The sequence below is a fragment of the Podarcis vaucheri genome (genome assembly GCF_965113315.1).
Source record: "Podarcis vaucheri genome assembly, chromosome: 12".
NCBI lineage: Eukaryota > Metazoa > Chordata > Lepidosauria > Squamata > Lacertidae > Podarcis > Podarcis vaucheri.
Window position 1 is genome coordinate 21,106,747 of NC_138750.1, and position 22,113 is coordinate 21,128,859.

General features: G+C 41.7%; 1 protein-coding gene across 4 annotated transcripts in view; it reads right to left on the minus strand.

Annotated features, from left to right (window-relative positions):
• RBMS3 (RNA binding motif single stranded interacting protein 3) overlaps positions 1–22,113 on the minus strand; it is a gene marked incomplete at its 3' end in the record, with an annotated part of 779,945 nt that overhangs the window by 647,606 nt on the left and 110,226 nt on the right. For all 4 annotated transcript variants that reach the window (XM_082193455.1, XM_082193458.1, XM_082193456.1 and 1 more), the window contains one exon: positions 17,630–17,698. In XM_082193455.1, the coding sequence (XP_082049581.1) occupies positions 17,630–17,698 (69 nt within the window). The remainder of the gene's footprint in view (positions 1–17,629; positions 17,699–22,113) is intronic.

A 22,113-nucleotide genomic window follows, 5' to 3' on the forward strand; every position in this document is an offset into this window, starting at 1 on the left:
TCAGGACTTTAAATTGTGCTCTTATATCAAATTTCCTTTTCTGCGTATACTGTAATGTTTTACTGTTGCTATGGCCATTGGCTAATGCGAATAAAGTTTTATCTATCCTTGCTCCTCCACATGCAGCTGCTGGGTGACCTTGGGCCAGTCACACTTCTTTGAAGTCTCTCAGCCCCACTCACCTCACAGAGTATTTGTTGTGGGGGAGGAAGGGAAAGGAGAATGTTAGCCGCTTTGAGGCTCCTTAGGGTAGTGATAAAGCGGGATATCAAATCCAAACTCGTCTTCTTCTTCTCTTGGGTGATTTCCATCCTGCCAGTCCTTGACACCTAGGAAGCAGTTGGACGGCTGGCTTTGGGGCAGAGCCTCTCTGAGGTGCCCTGAGTGGCGTAGCTTCAGTCAACTGCAATTTTAGTCAACTGCAACAACCCAATGATTGCATGTAGAAATCATACAAAAGTTTAGTTTAGTATGACTTGAATGAACCGAGGTGAGTCTTGGGCTCAGATGCTTTCTCCTTCTGTCTTGTCCTCTGGCACAGCCACTAGGGGCAGTTTGGGAAAATTTTGCTTTCATCTGTGCTTAGCTTCAGCATCTCATCTTGTCCGAACTGACAAACTGGGATGACTGTTAACTGTGGCTGGCTTGAAATGGGCCTACTTGAAATAATTTGGGATGCACAGCTACTCTCTCCCAGCTACTCTCTCCCACAGCTACGCTCTCTATCAGGTCTTTGGACGGACCGCTTGGATGCAATGGTAAGTAAGGGCAGCAGTGCAGTACAGCTGCTTTTCAATGGGAGCACTTAGCATCCCATGTGCAATAGCCGCTCAACACCTGGCACAAAATGACACAGCGTGAGATGCCCAGACAGCAATAAAGCAACGCAACAAAGTGCAACATTAATCTCTGGCCTAATAATGTTATAAAAAAAATTAAAGAAATCTTATTTCCTAACAACTTGAAGATTCTGTGTCTCTTCGCTGTCCCAGGCAAGGAAGTTCAGGTGACAGGCAGCTGAATTTATTGTACACTTCTGGCTAGACTACAGTAATTGGCTTCACCCAGTGCTCTGAAATAGACCTTGTTGCATGATGCTATATTAAGTTTTCACAGCTTCATCTGGTGTATATTTTTGACATTGCTCTCTCCTTGTTCCCCAGAAGTGCCGTCAATCCATTCCATTCATCCTTGTTTACACACTTTCAGTAAATTACACGGGCAAATCACCCCTCCGCAGTGACTTCGCTGCCAGCACGTTTAGCTCTGCATTTACATAAGGCACGTTGAGTTTATAGACTCAACTGGAGAAGATAAAGAGAAAACTAACAAAGTTGTAAAAATGACTGTTCATTAATGCTGCGACAGTGCTCACAATAAAATATTTACTACAAACATTTGCCTCCCTCTTGGTTTAACTGATCTCCCCTTCTCAGAGTTTTCATCCTATAACGCTGATTACCTGACGAAGGCTGGTGATTAACAGAGATAACCTTTGGAGAAAACACCCAAGATGAAATTAAACAAAACGGTTTGTAGGCCTTTCCCTAGTAAATGTAACTAGATATGAAAGAGGAAGCTATTGATTTCACCACTACTACAATCCTGCAGTCGTACTTGACTGGGATTGTGAGTTTAACAAAATGTGTCCATAGTCCTTAAAAAAAAATATGCATATATGGGCAACAGATTAGATGCCCATTTTATTTACTTAATTGCATTCTGGGACTTTTTCTCCCTGAATGAATACAACCTGCAGCTAAACAGAAAATAAATATCAGGAGAACACTTCTAACACAGACGGATAAACAAGGTCAACACAATAATGTGTCAAAATAAAAAAGCTGGACACTCAGTAAGGTTAGTGTTCTAAAGCAGGGGTCGCTAACCTGTAGCCCTCTGGTCCAACAACATCTGGAGGGCATCATATCTGCTGCTCCTATAGGCATTTTGTTTACATTCATACATCAATAACTCCATCCTGCCACCATCAGCAAACCACACAAGACATAAAATCAAGCAGCCCCATTTTGAGACTCTGGCTGAGCTATTATCTGCAAAGACCCTAAATCATAGAATTCTAGAATTGGGTCACAAGGGTCATCTAGTCTGACCCCCTGCAGTGCACAAGAATCCTTGAACCACCAGCATTCTGGTTAACAACCAGATGCACTGACCCGTTGCACCACAGGAGGGTTCGAATGGATGCAAATACATTTAAATGACATAAGTTCTTAATGAAAGGGGCAACTTTACACACACACACACACGTCTCCGCTTCATGCAAAACAAAAAACACAACAGTGTATCTGGCAACATCAGTTTCATAGCCCTTCGTTAGCCCTTATGAAGGAAAATGCAAATGGTATTTTTAAGGTTTCATAGCGTGTCAGGTACTGGAGAACTAGGACAACACAGGTAATTTGTTTCATGTTTCTTACATTCTTTAAAAAATATTCAGATGTACTACTTAAGTAAATAGACACCTATAAATGAAGTCACCTGTCTAGACATTATTGACAACATTTTGTAATGTACATTAAGACTGTCAAAACAGGCCAATTTGTCCTCATATTTCAAAGCCAGAAATCACAACTTATTTCAGATTCATTTCCTGTCAGAAGAAGTCTCAGTGACTTCAATTTTTTTTAAGCAGAATGAAAACATATTTTTTTTTTTTGTGGTTCCTAATACTGCCTTCTTGGAGGTGGCATGGGAAGGATAACGCCATTTTCCTTGCACCAATAATCCATTTTAGATCCAAACAGCAACAGAATTATGCCTGTAATCTACTGATTAGCACAGCGCTTAGGATGTGCTGCAGCCAGTCATACAAAATTTATGTACACAATGGTATGCTAAGGCTATGAAGTGCTGGCTATGAAGTCATGCTAAGCTATTGGATGACAATAAATGGTGAAAATGAGGATAACAATAAAATATTGAAAATTAATAAAACAATGTCCAATTTATTGAGGGCTAAAAAGCATGTTACAGGATGCTTACTGTGCATTCAGCTAAGAGAGAAAGTGGGCCATAAATTTGTTTAAAAGGCAGACTAAGTGTGCTTGAGAGGTTTAAATACTTATATACTCTGAGTGTTTGGATGTTCAAGGTAGCCTTTGAAAGAAAAATACAAGTGAGAAAACTAATGCCCTTTGGCATTTTTTAAAATAATGTCTGTAAAACTACAAGGGTGTAGCTGCCAGGATAGATAGCATTAGTCCCAAAGAAGCTTTTCTTTTCAGCAACACAGATAGACAGACCTTAGATTGACTCCATCAATTGGCCAAGCAAGTGGAAAGACTTCTGCCTTCATCAATCTATGTGGCAACTCAATCAACAGGAATATTTCCAGGGGAAACAGAACAACCTCCGTGGCTTTACATTTGCAGTTGTACCTTGGAAGTCAAATGGAATCCGTTCCGGAAGTCCGTTCAACTTCCAAAAACGTCCAGAAACCTAGGCGCAGCTTATGATTGGCAGCAGGAAGCTCCTGCAGCCAATCGGAACTGCGGAACCCGCGTCGGACGTTTGGGTTCCAAAGAACGTTCACAAACCGGAACACTCACTTCCCAGGTTTGCAGTGTTTGGGAGCCGAAACGTTCAAGTCGCAAGGCGTTTGACTTCCGAGGTACGACTGTACTAATACCCCAACTTTACACTGTTACCAGCCTTGGTTTCCAGGTTAATATTCAGTGCTTTTACCTGACAAAGCCAGGAGTCAGTATAAGACTCAGCAGTTCCACTGGGTTTTTGACTCACCCCAACTATCAAGTCAGCACGAGTCCCTCTTAGCACTTCTTATTTTGGAAATTAAGCACTGGTGGAAGTGCAGAGGTCTCTCGTATAACCATATAAAATCATCCCTATTACACACATCATTTCCCACACAATTCCCCGTTTATCATGTGCCTAAGGAAACAAACAGGTGCTGTAGGCACCTAATGAAACCCCCAGTTTCATTTTTAAAATTTGCTGATGATCTTGTTCTTATTCAATTTCTCTGTCTGACAACTTAGTTAGGTCCTTTCCAATCTGGCTTTTGTACTTGTCACTCCACTGAATCTGCTTTTACTCACATCTTCCATGATCTCTTACTTGCTAAATCACACGCTCTTTGCTTTTTTAAAATTTGATTTAACTCCAGCTTTTGAAACCATTGATCCAGCTATACTCTCATCATTACGTTCTCTGGGAACATTTTTGGTTTCATTCATATATCTTTTTTTCTGTATCTGTTAACAGTGATTCTCCATTCCTCCTCACATTTATTTTTTTAACTGGAGTTCCTCAAGCGGCTTTCTTGGAGTCTTCTTTTTATTCTCTTCTTCTTGGAGCAAATTTTTTTAAAAAATGTTATCAATTGTTATCACTTTGTGACGATGACCTTCAGCTGTACTTTTATTCTTCTGATCTTGGTCTTCCTTCTCTAATATTTCTACGTCTCTTGTTGCTCTATTAAGTGTCAAGCTAAATGTTGGGTTATTATGTTGTCTCCTGTTCTGCACTTTTGTTAAGAAGAAACATCTCTGTATTCTGACACCTTGGGTCAAATTGCAGGATTTGTGAAGATATCATAAGTTATATCTCTCTGCATGAGTATATTTTACTCATACTTAATCTCTGTGCCATTTTGGGGATCTGGATGTGTACAGTGGTACCTTGGGTTACAGGCGCTTCAGGTTACAGGCGCTTCAGGTTACAGATGCTTCAGGTTACAGATGCTTCAGGTTACAGATGCTTCAGGTTACAGACTCCGCTAACCCAGAAATAGTACCTCGGGTTAAGAACTTTGCTTCAGGATGATAACAGAAATCGTGTGGTAGCAGGGCGGCAGCAGCGGGAGGCCCCATTAGCTAAAGTGGTACCTCAGGTTAAGAACAGTGTCAGGTTAAGAACGGACCTCCAGAACGAATTAAGTTCTTAACCCGATGTACCATTGTATGTGCTTTCAGGTCTAATTACTCAGAGACCCTGGAATTCTTCTTCCTCTTCCTCTTTCTTTCTTCTCTGGCTGTCTCCTTGCTTTCTGTGGAGCAGGCATCTTTTTCTGTAGGGTATCTAGCACACTGTCATCTAGATCTGGGGTAGGAAACCGATTGCCCACCAAGTGTTGTTGGACTACAACTCCCACCAGGCCTTACCACGCGGGCTGAGCCTGATGGGAGTTGGAGTCCAACAACATCTGGAGGGCCACAGGTTCCCCACCTGTCACTTGGGCTCCATCTGCACCACACATTTGAAGCACTATTGAATCACTTTAAGTAGCCATGGCTTTGTTCCCTTCCAGCTTTCTGATTCTATGTGGTTTGTTCAATTTACTGCTATTTGACTTCACAACGTTTGAAATTATTGTGATCAGTAGTAGAAAACAGCAGTAAGTAGCTAAATTTGTAACCTGCCTTTCCTCCCAAAGGAGGCCAGGTCACAGAACAGCAAAACGAACAACAATACAGCATTTCTAAAGCATTTAAAAACAATCAGGTGTCCTCAAAACTAATCCCAAGGTTGCCAGGAAAAATAGCTTTCAGCTGCCAAATGTCTTGGTGAATAGGAACGTTTTAAAATTCTGCTAATCATGGGGGAAGACAGATGCATCTCATCAGGGAGGACGTTCTACAAGCATGTAACCACTACCAAGAAGGCCCTGTCATGGATCAGCAGCAGTACACAGTGGTGGCACCAACAATAGGCCTCTGCTGCTAATATTAAGGTCTGAAATGCTTGCTACTGAAGGAGGTGATCTTTTAGGTCAGGGGTCAGCAAACTTTTTCAGCAGGGGGCCGGTCCACCGTCCCTCAGACCTTGTGGGGGGCCAGACTATTTTTTTTGGGGGGTGAACAAATTTCTATGCCCCACAAATAACCCAGAGATGCATTTTAAATAAAAGCACATTCTACTCATGTAAAAACAGCATGCAGGCCCCACAAATAACCCATAGATGCATTTTAAATAAAAGGACACATTCTACTCATGTAAAAACACGCTGATTCCCGGACCGTCTGCAGGCCGGATTTAGAAGGCTATTGGGCCGCGTCCGGGCCCCTGGCCTTAATTTGCCTACCCATGTTTTAGATATACAAGCCATTTAGGACTTGGTTCGCCAGTGCTAACGCCTTGAATTGGGCAGCCAGTACAGCATTTTCAGGATGAGTGCCGCATGGTCCCATTGGTCTGGCCCACTCACCATCCCGACACTTGCATTCTGCGCTAGTTGCAGCATCTTCAATGGCAGCCCCATGCAAATGAGCGCATTCTGTGCATTCTGTGTCCTCGCTATCATCTATTTTGATTACCCAGCTCATGCCGTGCTTTCTCATCCCCTTTGCAGCCACCGGCAATTCTGGCTGCGGAAGAGAACAAAATAAGCCCGTTTCATTTTGCTTCAGTTCTAAGCAGCCTCCGTTTCCACGCCATGAAATATTATTCCATTCAGGAGGTCTATTTCCTACAAGGCTATGTACTAGGAAAACAACCTTAATTCAAAGAAGGCATCGGAAATGCCGCTTCGTCCCGCATCTGACCTGCCAGCTTCTCCACATGTTATTACCAAACACACTGATGTCTCTGCCATTTATTCTATTAGGGAGGAACCCAGTCCTAAAGAACCCACTGACAACCAACACGACTAGACCTTTTACCAGAGGCTACAGTCGGGTCTGGGGAGGAGGAGAAGGAAAGATGGGGTAGGGGGGGGAACACTTCCTTTCATTCCAGCCAAAACACACCGAGCGCAGATTTCATCAACTGTTTTGCTGACAGACGTATTGCTGTTTTCTTCACATCCTTGCTTGTGGGTTATGCCTCTAATCCCTAACAAGATCCATCAGGGGCTTGCAAAACTTCAGCTGTTTGCGAATAGCTCACAAAAGACATTTTCACAAAAGGCTTAAACATTCTCCACAGGAAACAGCAAGCTGGGGCAGGGGAAGAGGGGGCGGAAAAAATGTTACAGGAAACCTTATTTACTTATGGAAAAACCTAGCATGGCAATTTCTGTTTTCCATGAATGGCTTTCAGTAACCTCAGGAGGAACAGCAGCTCCATATTCAAAGGATAAGGCTTAGTTTAAGGTACATGGCATGAAATAATCCTAACAAAATTAGAAATGAAGGTTTGCCCCCTTAACCACCACGCCACACTCTCTGAGTACCAGTTTGTGCAGTCAAGCTCTCATGGTTGTGCATTTGACAAGATTATGAATTGAGCATGTGATCTGCAGCGCAGCTATTTACTTAATTTGCTTATAAAGTATCGCAATAATGACAGTAACGGTAATATAATTGTTTGCAACTCTGGACTGTTTTTCGCCTTCCTGCCAAACTCCGCTTGATTTATAAGTAAGGGGAGGGGGACGAAGAGAACTAAAAAGCAAATTTCAGCATCAGGGTATGTGAATTACTGCAGCAAACTATCAACTTATATTCACACATGGATTAAGGTGACTAAAGAGGCAATAAAAATCCATTGCCTTCCTGTATTAATAATGCATATTTTATGTTAGAAGTTGATTTCATCGACTTTCACCGATGAAAAGTGCATTAGCTTTGCCCAAATACAGATCCTCTCATGCTATTCTTGGGTTTAGAAGCGAGGGGGGAGAGAAAAAAATATCTCATACATATCTATTAGTAAGCAAGCCACCGAGGTGCATAATTATGACTAAACAGATTTGAAAAACATTAAAAACTCATTTTGTCAGCAGCATCATGCCACCAGCTCAATTAGAGCCTAAACTATCAAATCATGTACAAGGGCTCAGTTCATAGCAATAAGTCAAAATGTCAGCGTATACACATGCTGTGTGTGGTATGTAAAATAAACAACTCACCACAGTTCATTATGGTGTTAAGGCAGCATGCTAGCTCTGTCAAAAGGCACTAAAAAGCATCCCATTAATAGCCATTATCCTCACGCCCCCATATTGACTACCACTAGCACAGGGTAGCAGATTCAGCCAAACTTATATCAGATATATAAGCACGGATAGCTCAGTTGGTTAGAGCATGGCGCTGATAATGTCAAGGTTGCAGGTTCGATCCCTGTATGGGGCAGCTGCATATTCCGGCATTGCAGGGGGTGGGACAAGATGGTCTCCAGGGTCCCTTCCAACTCTATGGTTCTATGTATTTGGATGATATCCTTTCAGAGTCAAGTCCCACATGAGCTTTGGCTTTTTAAGGAAAGCATTTGAATGGGTGACGAGCAGGGGGGTGGGGTGGGGCTTTGATGCTGCCTGTCAACAGTGAACACCTGGACAGGTGTCTAGGACACCTGGTGACAATCTTCCCCACTACTGTATTCCAACTTAAATTACAGTAATTCTTTCTAAGTTTGCATCTACACATACAAATGAGCACATGCAAAATTTATGAAATCTATTTTCTCCTTTATCCCCTTCTTTTAAAGGTGTAACCCTATTTCGTTGCTTTTCTGGAAGTTTTTAATGTTTGCTGTTATACTAGATTCAAGTAGGTAGCCGTGTTGGTCTGACGCAGTCGAAATAAATTAAAAAATTAAAAAATTGTCCAGTAGCACCTTAGAGACCAGCTAAGTTTGTTCTGGGTATAAGCTTCCGTGCTCATACCCAGAACAAACTTAGTAGGTCTCTAAGGTGCTAATGGACAATTTTTTTAATTTTGTTATTTATTTTGACTGCTGTTATACTGCGTTTTTATATGTGTTGGAAGCCATGCAGAGTGGATGGCGCAACCAGCCAGATGGATGGGGTACAAATAAGAAAATTATTATTATTATTATTATTATTATTAATACACTGCACTGCACTGAAGGGCAGTATGTATACAGTGGTACCTCGGGTTACAGACGCTTCAGGTTACAGACACTTCAGGTTACAGACTCCTCTAACCCAGAAATAGTACCTCGGGTTAAGAACTTTGCTTCAGGATGAGAACAGAAATCGTGCTCCGGCGGCGCAGCAGCAGCGGGAGGCCCCATTAGCTAAAGTGGTGCTTCAGGTTAAGAACAGTTTCAGGTTAAGAACGGACCTCAAGACCAAATTAAGTTCTTAACCCGAGGTACCACTGTATTTCAAAAACAAGCAAACAAGAGAAAGGGGGAAAGGACTGAGCCAAGAGCACATGCTGACTCTGAAAGCCGAGGTTGACAAGAATCTACCTTCAGAGTAAACTAAGCTCAGGCTCCAACACAAATGATAATAGCCAGGAGATCTGACATTAAGAATGACACACTTTCCTTAACACGTTCCATTATGCCAGGGCGACAGACTCTTTCATTGCTTTCACATAACTAAGTGACCTTTCCTCTGCCGTATGTGCTCCAATACTTCCAATACCTAAGCAAACTAGGGAGAATTAAAGGCAAAATATCAACCTTCACTTTCAGTCTCCCTCCCCATTATCGGTTTCTGTCACAAACATTATGAAGTGGCTGTGTGTGGGGTTTTTTTTAAAAAGCACTGTCAAGCTCTCAATGGCCAGCTTGCTCACCAGAAGCCTGTGAGCATTTAATGCAAGTTGCATTACATAACAGAGCGTAACAGAACAACACTACAGTGGTACCTCGGGTTACAAGCACCTTGGTTTACAAGCACCTCAGGTTACAAACACTTCGGGTTACAGCTGTTGTTGGACTCCCACCACCCTTGACAACTGGCAATGTGAGTAGTGCTGTGGTCTAAGCCACTGAGCCTCTTGGGCTTGCCGATCGGAAGGTCAGCAGTTCGAATCCGCACTTCGGGGTTAGCTCCTGTTGCTTTGTCCCAGCTTCAGCCAACCTAGCAGTTTGAAAGCACGCCTGTGCAAGTAGATAAATAGGTACCACTACAGCGGGAAGGTAAATGGCATTTCTGTGAGCTCTGGCACTCATCACAATCCTCTGTGTGCCAGTAGCGGTTTAGTCATGCTGGCCACATGACCCAGAAAGCTGTCTGTGGACAAACACCGGCTCCCTCGGCCTGAAAAGCGAGATGAGCCCATAGTTGCCTTTGACTGGACTTAACAGTCCATTGCCTTGCGATGCTGCAAGTTGGAGTCTCATAACATCTGGAAGGCCACAGGCTTCTTGCGCCTGAGTTAAATGTATATCCATCCCCCCCCTTTTTTTGGGGGGGAGGGAAGTAAGAAGCAAGGTTAGTTAGTGGAATCACAAGTCTCCAGCTATTTTGGTGGAAATGTGCTTTCATCGGTATAAGAAGAGCTGGTAAGTGGCTTCTAGCTTTACTGTTCACATTAAATTGTAAATGGAGTGCCCAATAGACACCAGCCCTCACTCGCATGTAATCTGATTGCTTGGAAAGATCAATGCAACAAATTATAAGGCATCTTTGAAGTCACTATTTGATCAGATATGAAATATGTCATGACTGGGAAAAAAAGCATCTTTATGTACTACTGCATTTTGTTCTATTAAGCAGCCATTGGCAGTATGAATGAGCCGAGCAGCTCTAACATTCAGAATATCTGCCCTTTGTCTATAGCATGCAATCTATTTTCATTCATTTTCTTTACAGACTTAAATGAGCAGATGTAATTCGGTTTAGATAATGCATCACAGCTGCAGTAGGCAGGAAAGAATGGAAGAAAGTAATTGTTCCTGAAAGGAGGATACAAATGAATCAAATGCGTCGTATTTGTGCAATTCAACTTGGAATTTCTCTCTGTCAACTAGGATGGAGTATGCATAGCAACAAATCTTTCCCCATTACAACTGTGTTTCGGTGAAGTAAAGCACAAGGTTGAATGGATGAACGAGTGTCCTTCTCACGTCTAATAACAGAATGAAGGGTGTCCCCCCTGTTTTACCCTTCTATGGTTTTTTTCCTGTTACAGTAAACAGAGCCACATTAATTTCCACTGAGACTGTATCAACCGCTAATCTGTCTAGTTTTTGGATTTGTCCCTGTAGGACTTCAGGTTGCAAGCTGTTTCTGGTAATGTCTTCCTCATGTTTACTCAAATGCAGAGATGTATTGAAATGCCCTTGGCGTATTTAAATGCATTGCAAAATGCTTCAAGTAGGATAGGCGTCTCCTTGCCCGAACTATGGCTTAGCATGAATGCGCAAATCATGTAGTTTCCAGGCTAGGAGACGATGGCCACAGTGTTCTTCCTTCATTCTCCTGCTGCTGCACTACCATGGTTTGGCTTAGTATGTCATCTGAACCTGGTTTGTCATGGTTTGTCTCCTCTGGAAAAACCAAGCTGCAAATCAAGAACAAATCTTAGTTACAGCTTATGGTTTGTACTTTTCCAGGCAAACCAGAAGCCCAGGTTAGGAGGACATGCTAATCGAAACCATGATGCAGTATGGCAGCAGAAGGGCCAGGGGAGAAGCAGTGGCTGCAATCTTTTCTCCAGGGATTTGCATGGTCATCTGTTCTCATAAAGGGTTATGTGAAAACTGGGTCATGGTATATATTACCATTCAGCTCCTTGAGTGGTATATCTAGCAGTAAAAGGGGCAAAGTGTGATGGGCAATGCAATAATAAAGAGAGGAGGACTCAACAGTGCTACGAAAATTATGTACTAGGCCCAAGTCAAATCCTTTGCCTCTTCCTCAGGTGCAATGTGCTTAATCCATTCAGCAGATAACTAAGACCACCCTCTAAACCAGTGGTAGGTAAGCTTCAACCCTCCATATGCTGCTGCAACTACCTCCCATCATCCCTGGCCATTGGGCTATGATAGCTTGGGCAGATGTGAGCTGGAGTCAAGTGACTACAGAGCCAGGCAGATAAGTCGCTATACAACCTTTAGAAGACACCTGAAAGCAGTCCTGTATAGGGTTTTTGTTTTGTTTTGCTTTTTGAGATGCGGGTGGCGCTGTGGGTTAAACCAGAGCCTAGGACTTGCCGATCAGAAGGTCGGTGGTTCGAATCCGCGCAACGGGGTAAGCTCCCGTTGCTCAGTCAAAGCTCCTGCCAACCTAGCAGTTTGAAAACATGAGGTGCAACTAGATAAATAACTAGATAAACGGCGTTTCCATATGCTGCTCTGGTTCACCAGAAGCAGCTTAGTCATGCTGGCCACATGACCCAGAAGCTGTACGCCGGCTCCCTCGGCCAGTAAAGCGAGATGAGCGCCACAACCCCAGAGTTGTCCGCAACTGGACCTAACGGTCAGAGGTCCCTTTACCTTTTTATAGGGTTTTTAAATCTTTTAATATTGTTGGAAGCCGCTCAGAGTGGCTGGGGCAACCTAGTCAGATGGGTGAGGTATAGATAATATAATTATTATTAGTAGTAGCAGAATGGAATAGGAGGCCCCTATTTTCATTGGAGAAATGTTCAAGGGTATGAAACAACACACAGAAGGCCGCAAGTTTCCCATACCTGAGTTAAAAGTATATTTATCCCCTTCTTTAAATAAAAAAGAAGGAAGGAAGGAAGGAAGGAAGGAAGGAAGGAAGGAAGGAGTGTTGGTTAGTGGCATCACACTGGTTCACAGCCAGCACAGCCAGTTTCTGCTATAAAAACACACCAGCTGTAAACTGGCTTCCCCTGAGCACAGTCCTGGAGAAAAGTTAGTTGCACAAATGCACTTCTACAAATTATCTGAAGTATTGGAGGTGGTATATGCCTCTCAAAGCTAGCTGCTGGGAATCACAAGATGGGGAAGCACTATTGCACTCAGGTGTGGCTTAGGGATTCACCACAGGGATCTAGCCACATGATGGCGGACTAGCTGAGTCTTTTATCATACCATCTTCATTACTCGCAGGAGCCTTAGTCTCACCACAGTCCTCTGCTTCTTTTCACCAGCAGCACCTAGGAAGTGGAGCTCAAATGAAAGCCTCACATTTCCCAATAGCTGCATTAAAATTGTTTGCTGCCTCTTTCTGAAGATAAATCTGCTTTGTTACCTCATCCCACTTCACTTGTAACATGATTTATTCATCCACTGCATTCAACATTTGGGAACAGGAGGCCACAAATTTAAGCAACCCTACATAGGATTAAGCACTACAGGACGTACTGGGACTTACTTCTGAGTAAACACATTGTATAGAATTGTGCTGTAAAGTCAGAGAAAGTTATATTCTGGGTTTATGTGTGTGTGTGTGTGTGTGTGTGTGTTTAATCAATGAACACTAATAACATATTTGTAATATTGATCAACAGTTTTCATACTACTGCGGAACGTCAGGAAAGTAAATGTGGGATCATTAATGACAATGTACATGACTAGCGAGTAAATTGCCCAGAAGGAAGAAAAACACAATTGGTGAGTAATCATGCTCCTAACCACCTATAAACACACACACACACACACACACACACACAGCTCTGCAATCCAAGGGCTCATCAACTGCATACAGGTTTAACTTCAGGAACACATGGTGCCACAGAACCATTCAATCTGGGACAAAGCTCAGTTGGTACGGCATGAGACTTCTAACCTCAGGGTCATGGATTCGAGCCCCACATTGGACAAAAGATTCCTGCATTGCAGGGGCTTGGACTAGATGACCCTTGTGGTCCCTTCCAATTCTATAATTCCAATGGGCTCAAAATATACCATATACAGAAGCTGATTCCGTTCCATGGTTCCACTATTGTGCTTGCTTGTTTGGGAAGCAATCCGTTTCTACAATAGCTACATATGCCCACCATGAACCATGTGGACATTACGCTCTAGAAGTATAGCCTGCAATGAAACATTGCAGGTGGAGTGCTCTTGCTCATGGCTGTCTGGCTAGAAACCTGCTCATTTATGTTGTTGTTTAGTCGTTTAGTCGTGTCCGACTCTTCGTGACCCCATGGACCAGAGCACGCCAGGCACTTCTGTCCTCCACTGTCTCCCGCAGTTTGATCAAACTCAAGCTAGTAGCTTCAAGAACACCATCCAACCATCTCATTCTCTGTCGTCCCCTTCTCCTTGTGCCCTCCATCTTTCCCAGCATCAGGGTCTTTTCCAGGGAGTCTTCTCTTCTCATGAGGTGGCCAAAGTATTGGAGCCTCAGCTTCACGATCTGTCCTTCCAGTGAGCACTCAGGGCTGATTTCCTTCAGAATGGATAGGTTTGATCTTCTTGCAGTCCATGGGACTCTCAAGAGTCTCCTCCAGCACCATAATTCAAAAGCATCAATTCTTCGGCGATCAGCCTTCTTTATGGTCCAGCTCTCACTTCCATACATCACTACTGGGAAAACCATGGCTTTTACTATACGGACCTTTGTTGGCAAGGTGATGTCTCTGCTTTTTAAGATGTTGTCTAGGTTCATTTATAGGATACCCCATGCCATTCCCCCCTCTGCCCCCCCATTTCCCATTCTCCTCCCAACACACGTGTGCCTTCAACAGTCAGCAATCAATTGTCCCTAGGCAACTTAGTCCTCACTAGGCTGATTTGAGAGGGTTCCCCCCAATATCCCCCCTCCCTAAATATTGATATGTACTTCTGCAAACCTAGGAGTGCCTGCTGATACCCCCTACTTGTGAATGGATCCTCATTTCTGCACAAAACACATGGGTTGTTAAATTGAACCAAATGTTTTCAAGGGAGGATTGAAATTCTTAAACAGTTCAGGAAAACAGTTAGAAAGAAAGAAAGAAAGAAAGAAAGAAAGAAAGAAAGAAAGAAAGAAAGAAAGAAAGAAAGAAAGAAATTCAAAGATATATCAGAAAATTTCAGCTCAGCTCTAATTTATTTAATTGCGTGTAGGTTGAAGACAAACTTTAACATTCCAATAAGGGAGCTACACCAGCTACTCTTGGAGGCAGCACCCTGTGAAACCACCCCGGGGATAATTTTATTCTTAAAAGGCAGCTTAAAAATGTATTAAATACACAAGAATAAATAAATAAGATTCTCACAGAGACCAAACTCAGCTCTCCATGCCTTTCTCTTTCTCAGCCTTCTTCAAACTGCTGTCTCTCTCTGTTTTGTCTCTTGCTATGCAGACCCCTTGCTCACCCCACCCCAGCTAGAGGGAGAATCTGGCTGAATCATCTCTTCTGACCATCTAGCCTTCTTAGCTCCCACAGAGACACATCATTGGAACATCACAAGCTATCAACACTCTTTTATCAACTCTTAAGATGCTAGCCGGGTATTGCCTGGGGCAATCCACACCGATAGTCTTACTCACAGGAATCTGATAGCAAACCCAAGGTAGCAGTTGAAAGGATAATAGCACAGGTGAAAGTGGATTGATAGCATGCTAATAGAGACTTTAGGTCGGGCCTGAACTGTAGAGTTGCTCTGTTCAACAAATCCTCTGAATGCCTGGAACAGAGGCAGTACACATTTTCAGCATGAGATGGAGAAATCCTCACTTTGTGAATCATACTGACCCATTTGTCAGATATTGCCTTCAAATGAAAGTGACCAGCATTACCTATGTTACATACTGAGCGTTCAATGTTTTATGAAACATTTTTATTTGAATGGTTACAATTTATTTGTAAACTGCCATGAGAAATTAAAAAAAAAAAAGATGGTGAACAAATGAAACTATTATTATTATTATTATTATTATTACTACTACTACTAGCAAGATAAAAATAAACCCTTTGTCTATTTAGTTAAAAGTTTCAGCTGTGCTTTAATGGGCTTACTCTTGAGTAAGCTTGCATAAGACTGAAGTCTGAATCCTTCAGAAATATATTATTTGATTGTTCATATGTCAGTGTTGCTGAAAAATCCATTCACACAGGAAAATAGGTGATGAAGCTAAGGACTTCTGTCAGGCTCATCATCAACACCCATCAGCTCTGCACAGAACACACCTTACATGGGGTTTGGGGTAGGTATACATCTGATCTAGCACTTGGGTCAAATTAACTCTGGACTCTTCCAGCTATATTATGATCCACACAAACAAATCATTGAGGAGGGGGAATCACCCCCAGTCTAGCCTCTGTTGGCTTGAGATTTTTTTGTTTGTTTACTCAGTGGGACTAATTATGTATGTGTTGACAACTGTACTGCAATTCATGTGAACCACAGAAAATAAATAGCCAGTTTCTCTTGGCCCATAGAGGCCTAAGTCAACCTCAATCCCCACTTTTACTCCAACATGAATTTAGAAAACATGAAAGAAAGGTTAGTATAAAGTCAGAGGAAGTCAATTTAACTTTCAACATTCCTTAGATGCACCAAAGGTCACACTTGTGTAGTTCAATTCAATTTTCTATGGATTCTTTTTAAGATGTATATGGAAGAGGCTTCATTGAGTTCCCAGCGTGAGGCAAAGAAAATGCAGACAATATGAATTGGCGCCATAATCTTGTTTGTTCTTGGAAAACTATTTTCTAAATGTGTAAGTAAACAACAAAGACCCTTAGAGGACCACATGGAATACAATCTATGATCTAATATAAATGTTTTGCTGAGCCCTAGCATAAAAAGAAAATTGTGCCTTGGGATTTCTTTACATAGCTGTAACACTTTCTTTTTTCTCTCCACTGGTGGTACTGGCATTTTAATATCCACCAGGCAAGTCTATAGGCTTATTAGAACCAAAACACTAATGATAAAGTTTTACAATAAAGAGATAAAAAGGGAAAGGAGATTATAAAACAAAGGACAAAACGGAGGAGAAAGATTATAATGCATGTGGTATAATATTGGAGGTGGAGAAGCAGTACCACAGGCATGTTTTAATATAATAGGACAAAGCTTTTCCAATAGATGCAGAATGACTTCAGATTTACTTTCAAACAACATTCCTGCTAGTTAATCTTTCAACCCTGTTCAACTGCTAACAGGATTTTAAAGCTCCAAAACAATAATCTTGAATATACGCTTATCTTTTTCTCCCAGGAAAAGCAACCAAGAATTAACAATGCACTCTAAAGTGGATTCAATTGGGCATGTTAAAGGTGCATCTTTTAATTTTTGAGTGCATTTGCTATCAACAGGCGAGAGCGTGCTGCAAGTGTACAATGAAAGAACAATATTCAATTACATCTTTGCCTTAAGCAGATCAGTAGGAATCCACTGACAATTTCAGCATATAAAACTAATTCCAACTGGAAAACACAGTAGTGTCCTTTTATAAAATTGTGTTCTATAGATTCCAGTAGATTCTGTATTGAATGCACGAGGTTGCTAATTATAAGGTGTCTTAAAAAGTCCCTGCAACATTTTGTAATAAAACGTATACCCTGACTATGCAGAGACAGTGCAATGTGGATTGGCTTTATACAGTGCTTTGGTTTTCTATAGCAGACAGTAATCACATTGACTTTGTTCCAGGTTAACACCAGAGCTTGAAATGAATAGAATGCAAATAACCTGCAATGAACATTTTCCATTGATTCAGTGTTACATAGTCATGGCTAACTTTAGCTGAGTTGAGGCAATTAGCCTTTTTCCAGCTTGGTGATCCAGTTCTCAGGAAGCACACATGGAGGCAGCAGTGGAAACTAGTCCAAACTAGTCTTTTCACAGTCCAAATTAGTACGGGTGTTTGTGATGGCATGGAGGAATTTGTGTGATGGCACACGAACAGCTTGCAGTCTCAGCCAGCCATTCAAAGTACCTCATGTTTTGTGGCCCACAAACACCACTTGAATTTTATTGATCGTGATGGCCAGATGAAGAGCATACACAAAAAGGCATCAACCATGAATAACATTAAACAGATTTTTTTCTTTGACATAAAAGATGATTAAAAAGCAGTATAAAGGAATATTACCTGATGTGGCTGTGAACTTGACCATCTGCTATACGAGGGAGCACTTGAAGTCTTGTTGGCTGTGGACCTCTTGAAAAAAAAGGAAAAACGTAATTTTTATTACTACAACAACAATACTTTCTTATACCCTGCCCATCTGACTAGGTTGCCCCAGCAACTCTGGATGGCTTCCAACAGAATATAAAAAGACATAAAGGTACATCAGACATTAAAAACTTCCCAATACAGCATGTCTATGAAAAGTCATATAATTGTTTAACTCTTGGATATTTGATGGCAGTGCATTCCACAGGGTGGGAACCTCTCCTGAGAAGCCCCTCTGTCACTTCACTTCTCACAGTGAGGGAACCACCAGAAGGCCCTCGGAGCTGTATCTCAATGTCCGTGCTGATGCTTGATATAATTAAGCTTTCATAGATTTCCATAGATCTCCGTGCCCTTACCACAGCAAAAAGACTGATACTGATGAACTGGAAAAATAAAAACGCGGCTCCCTTCTACAATTAGATTGAAGACTTATACAAACACGCAACACATGGATAACTTGCATATAAACGCAGACTTGCCATGGAAAAATTCAATTATGTTTGGAATCCATTCTTACAAATGCTGTAATAGGTTAAAATCTGGTGAAGTACAATAACAACTTCGTCCCAGACTTGGGTCTCTGCGTCATTTGTGGTCAGGACATAAGATATGTCTGTGTCTGTTCTACTGGTAAAGTCAAGGCCAGTCTTGCCGTCAAACTGATAAGGGAGAGAGCTGTGTTCTTGTTTTGCATTTGCTCAACGGCTAAAGTTTATGCATTTTAGCTAAGGAGAAATTGGGATTTTGGTGCAGTTTAAAAACTGCCTGCACAGTCAGTTTTGGGGTTTGGGAAACCCATTCCTTCATTAAAGAAATTTTTAAAAAAGCTTTCATAGATTTCTTTGGTTTCACCACTGTTCTGGGCCAATATAAATCTACAGTTATTGGATCACAGCACACAGTGGATCAAGGCAATATTGTCAAAGTGCTTGTGAAGAGAGGGGTAACCAGTGGGCCTCAACAATATGGAAGCAGCACTCTTGCATAGTCAAGTGCTATCCTCCTATAACCAAAATATTGCCTTCCATTTATCAGAGACACTAGTTTTGGTTTTGCATTATTCCCTTGCTTGAAGTGCATTCTGAAGATAGGTCTGTTGGTGTGGGGGGAAACTGGTAGTGCAGGAATAGACCACTTCACTGAATCTACATGCTCGGTACCTTTTTATAGATGATCAAAACACAAGTGACAGTTTTAATCCACCAAGAGTAAGATTAAGCCATGGATATTTGGAAGATGACACTATGGCCTGCTTTCAATGTGCACCGAGAGGTGCCTGGTAGGCTGGAGGAGGGAACGTAAGACCCAGTAAGTGGGAGCAATGTTATTAAAGGAAAAGAAAATTCTACCAATATGAAATAGGGATGGATAAATCAGTCAATTTCAGTCCTCCGTTTCTCCTTTTCCCCAATCTTAAATTTGGTGCTCCACATTTCCACGAGTTTGCAATTTTTTAATTAATTTTAAAACTCCTCATGAAAATTCACCAGTATTTATACAAATACCGCATACATTTTTGTAAAGCTATTCACCTAATTTAATGCCAACGTTTGCATGTTTATGCAAACTTTACCCTAATATGTGCATTTGTAGAAACATCACTTAGCTAACGAACTGCACTGCAAAATCTGGAGAATTTCAAAGGACTGCTGTGTTTTGTTGTGAGTAAGGTAGGTTTGCCTTTAAATGTGAACTGAATTGAGTTTCTCCCCCATCCATAACCAGGAAGCAGGTATAGAACTTGCTTACTAGGTTACCTTATTTCCAGATAAACTGTCTGCCCCACAGCCATTCAGGAATAAAACCAAAGTATAGCCCAGATACAGAGATGCTTCTTAAATCTCATTACACATTGACTGAAACACATATGAAGGAGTAGGGTGAGAAAAATCCTTGCTCTGAGGCCCTTTTATTGGGGCCATATTTGCACCATCCATTTAAACCACTATGATATGATACCACTTCAAACAGTCATGGCTTGCCGATGCTGAAAGTTGTTAGGGAACTCCTGTTCCCTCAACAGAGCTACAATTTCCAGAGTGGTTTAACAATCAGTCCTTCTTCCCAGGGAACTCTGGGAATTGTCGTTCTGTGAGGGGAATAGAGCTTTCCAGTTGACACTGCAAAAAGCAGCAATGTAGTTCAGGAAGCAGACACATTAATCCACTTGTAATAACCTGTTTTCTTGTTGCTATTTTTCCTGAAATTTAAAAAGGCACTCATACGCTTCATTCCATTTTATACCAAGGCTCCATTATATACTGTCTTTTATAAGCACTAAAGGCCTTGAAGCCACTATTAGTGTAAAATACTGCTGTATTACGGAATTATTAATATGGCAACTGCCTCCCTTTAATCCAAATTACTTTAATTAAAAAGATAAAAATTTAAAAAGCTCCAGACAGCTCCTTACTAATGAAACCATCAGAATACAAAAGAATGTTTAAACAGTGAGCTGGATGGTTGGGAAAAAAGTAGATTCCTTCAGAGATTGTTTTAAGAAAATACTGCGGTGTGTAGAAAAAAATGTGACTTCCAGAAAAGCAGGAACAAAGTCCTTCTTCCAGAGTCCCTGGTTAACGGAAAAACTCCCCTCCCGCACAGTTCAAAGTAAAAAGGTGTTTATTGTCTCCAGACTCAAGACAAAGCTAATCGCTGCTATCTATTATAGACCAAGGGAACATGGGTGGCGCTGTGGTTTAAACCACAGAGCCTCTTGGTTTTGCTGATCGGAAGATCGATGGTTCGAATCCACATGACAAGGTGAGCTCCCATTGCTCTGTCCCAGCTCCTGCCAACCTAGCAGTTTGAAAGCATACCAGTGCAAGTAGATAAACCGCTGTGGCGGGAAGGTAAACGGCATTTCTGCGCACTTTGGTTTCCCTCACAGTGTCCTATTACACCAGAAGTGGTTTAGTCCTGCTGGCCACACGACCCAGAAAGCTGTCTGTGGACAAACGCCGGCTCCCTTGGCCTGAAAGCAGAGATGAGCACCACAACCCCGTAGTCACCTTTGACTGGACTTAACCATCCAGGGGTCCATTACCATTACCTTTTACTATATACCTTTATTCCGGTCTTCAAAGTAAAGATACATATATACAGAGAGAACTACTAACACTATCAGTGTGCTAGCTAACTCTGCTGTGTAAAAACAACAACTCAGTCTCTTCCCCTGACTCTCACAGATTCAGAGTCAGATCCTGACAACAAACAGGACAGCATCAGGACATGCAACAAGACCTAATGAAAGCAATGCCCTAGAGACTATTATACCCATCTCTACATTCCTAAACCAATGGGAGAGTGAATGACGCAACAAGTCATACACTCAACCTCTCTGGGGTTGCTATTTTAACCCAGTGCACCCAGCATCCTTATCTCAGAACATGGTGGATGTGCTCCTCAAGACATGAGGCCAAGCACTGTGTAATTTAAACCACTGTTCACATTGCACCATCATGGCATGTTCAGCAGCCGCAGCTGCCAAAACTACTACTGTGATTTGACCAATGTATGAAGAAGCTTAGCATGTATACATTGGTACACATCTATTTCAGACTTATCTGTTGTATATAAAGTACTGAGGAGGGGTTAAAAGGAAAAGGTACTATTGTGGGCAGTAATATCAAAGATAACTTTCGTTTTACAGGAATCAGTGCAACAAGAAAAGGCTGGAACAGATACAGATATGCCAGTCATTTTTTTAAAAATCCATTCATTATACTTATTCCATCAAAATTCATCAGTTCAGTCTCTATGGAGCTGCGGGGATGAGCTTTGATGGTCTGAGTATAATGAATGGATTTATGGGAGTATAGCATCTCATTGGCAATGAAGATCTACAGATATGTTATATATCTGTTGAATTTTTTTTACCAGCAAATAACCATTGAGATGTTCAAATCATTTATACTGATGGGATAAAGGGGGGGGGGGAGGAAAAAATCCTCAGACTGGTTGAATTCCTGTCAAGATTTATTGATTAGCATTTTCAGACTTCTGTTCTTTCTTTTCCTTTTTAAGGTATTACATTTCATTTGAAAGCAAGATTATTTAGTACACCATTTTTATTCAAAGCAAAATAGAAAATGAGACAGGAGGTTATGGTCATATTTGTGGGTCTTTCATTTCATAAAATAAAACAAAGATATTGCTATCGGCAGGGAAAGCCCAGGTGGTAGAGCATCTGTTTATCCAATCACAATACCTCAGGTTCAGTCCCTGGCTAGAAGTCTGGAGAGTCCCTCTCAGTCAACAAAGACAATACTGAACTAGACGTTGATGATGGAGGAGATATTAGTCCTCTCTCATTTGCACTTCCCAAAGCAATACACAAACTGAAACTGAGGTATCCTTTGACATTCAAGCTTCTCCAAATTTTGTGATGCAATTTT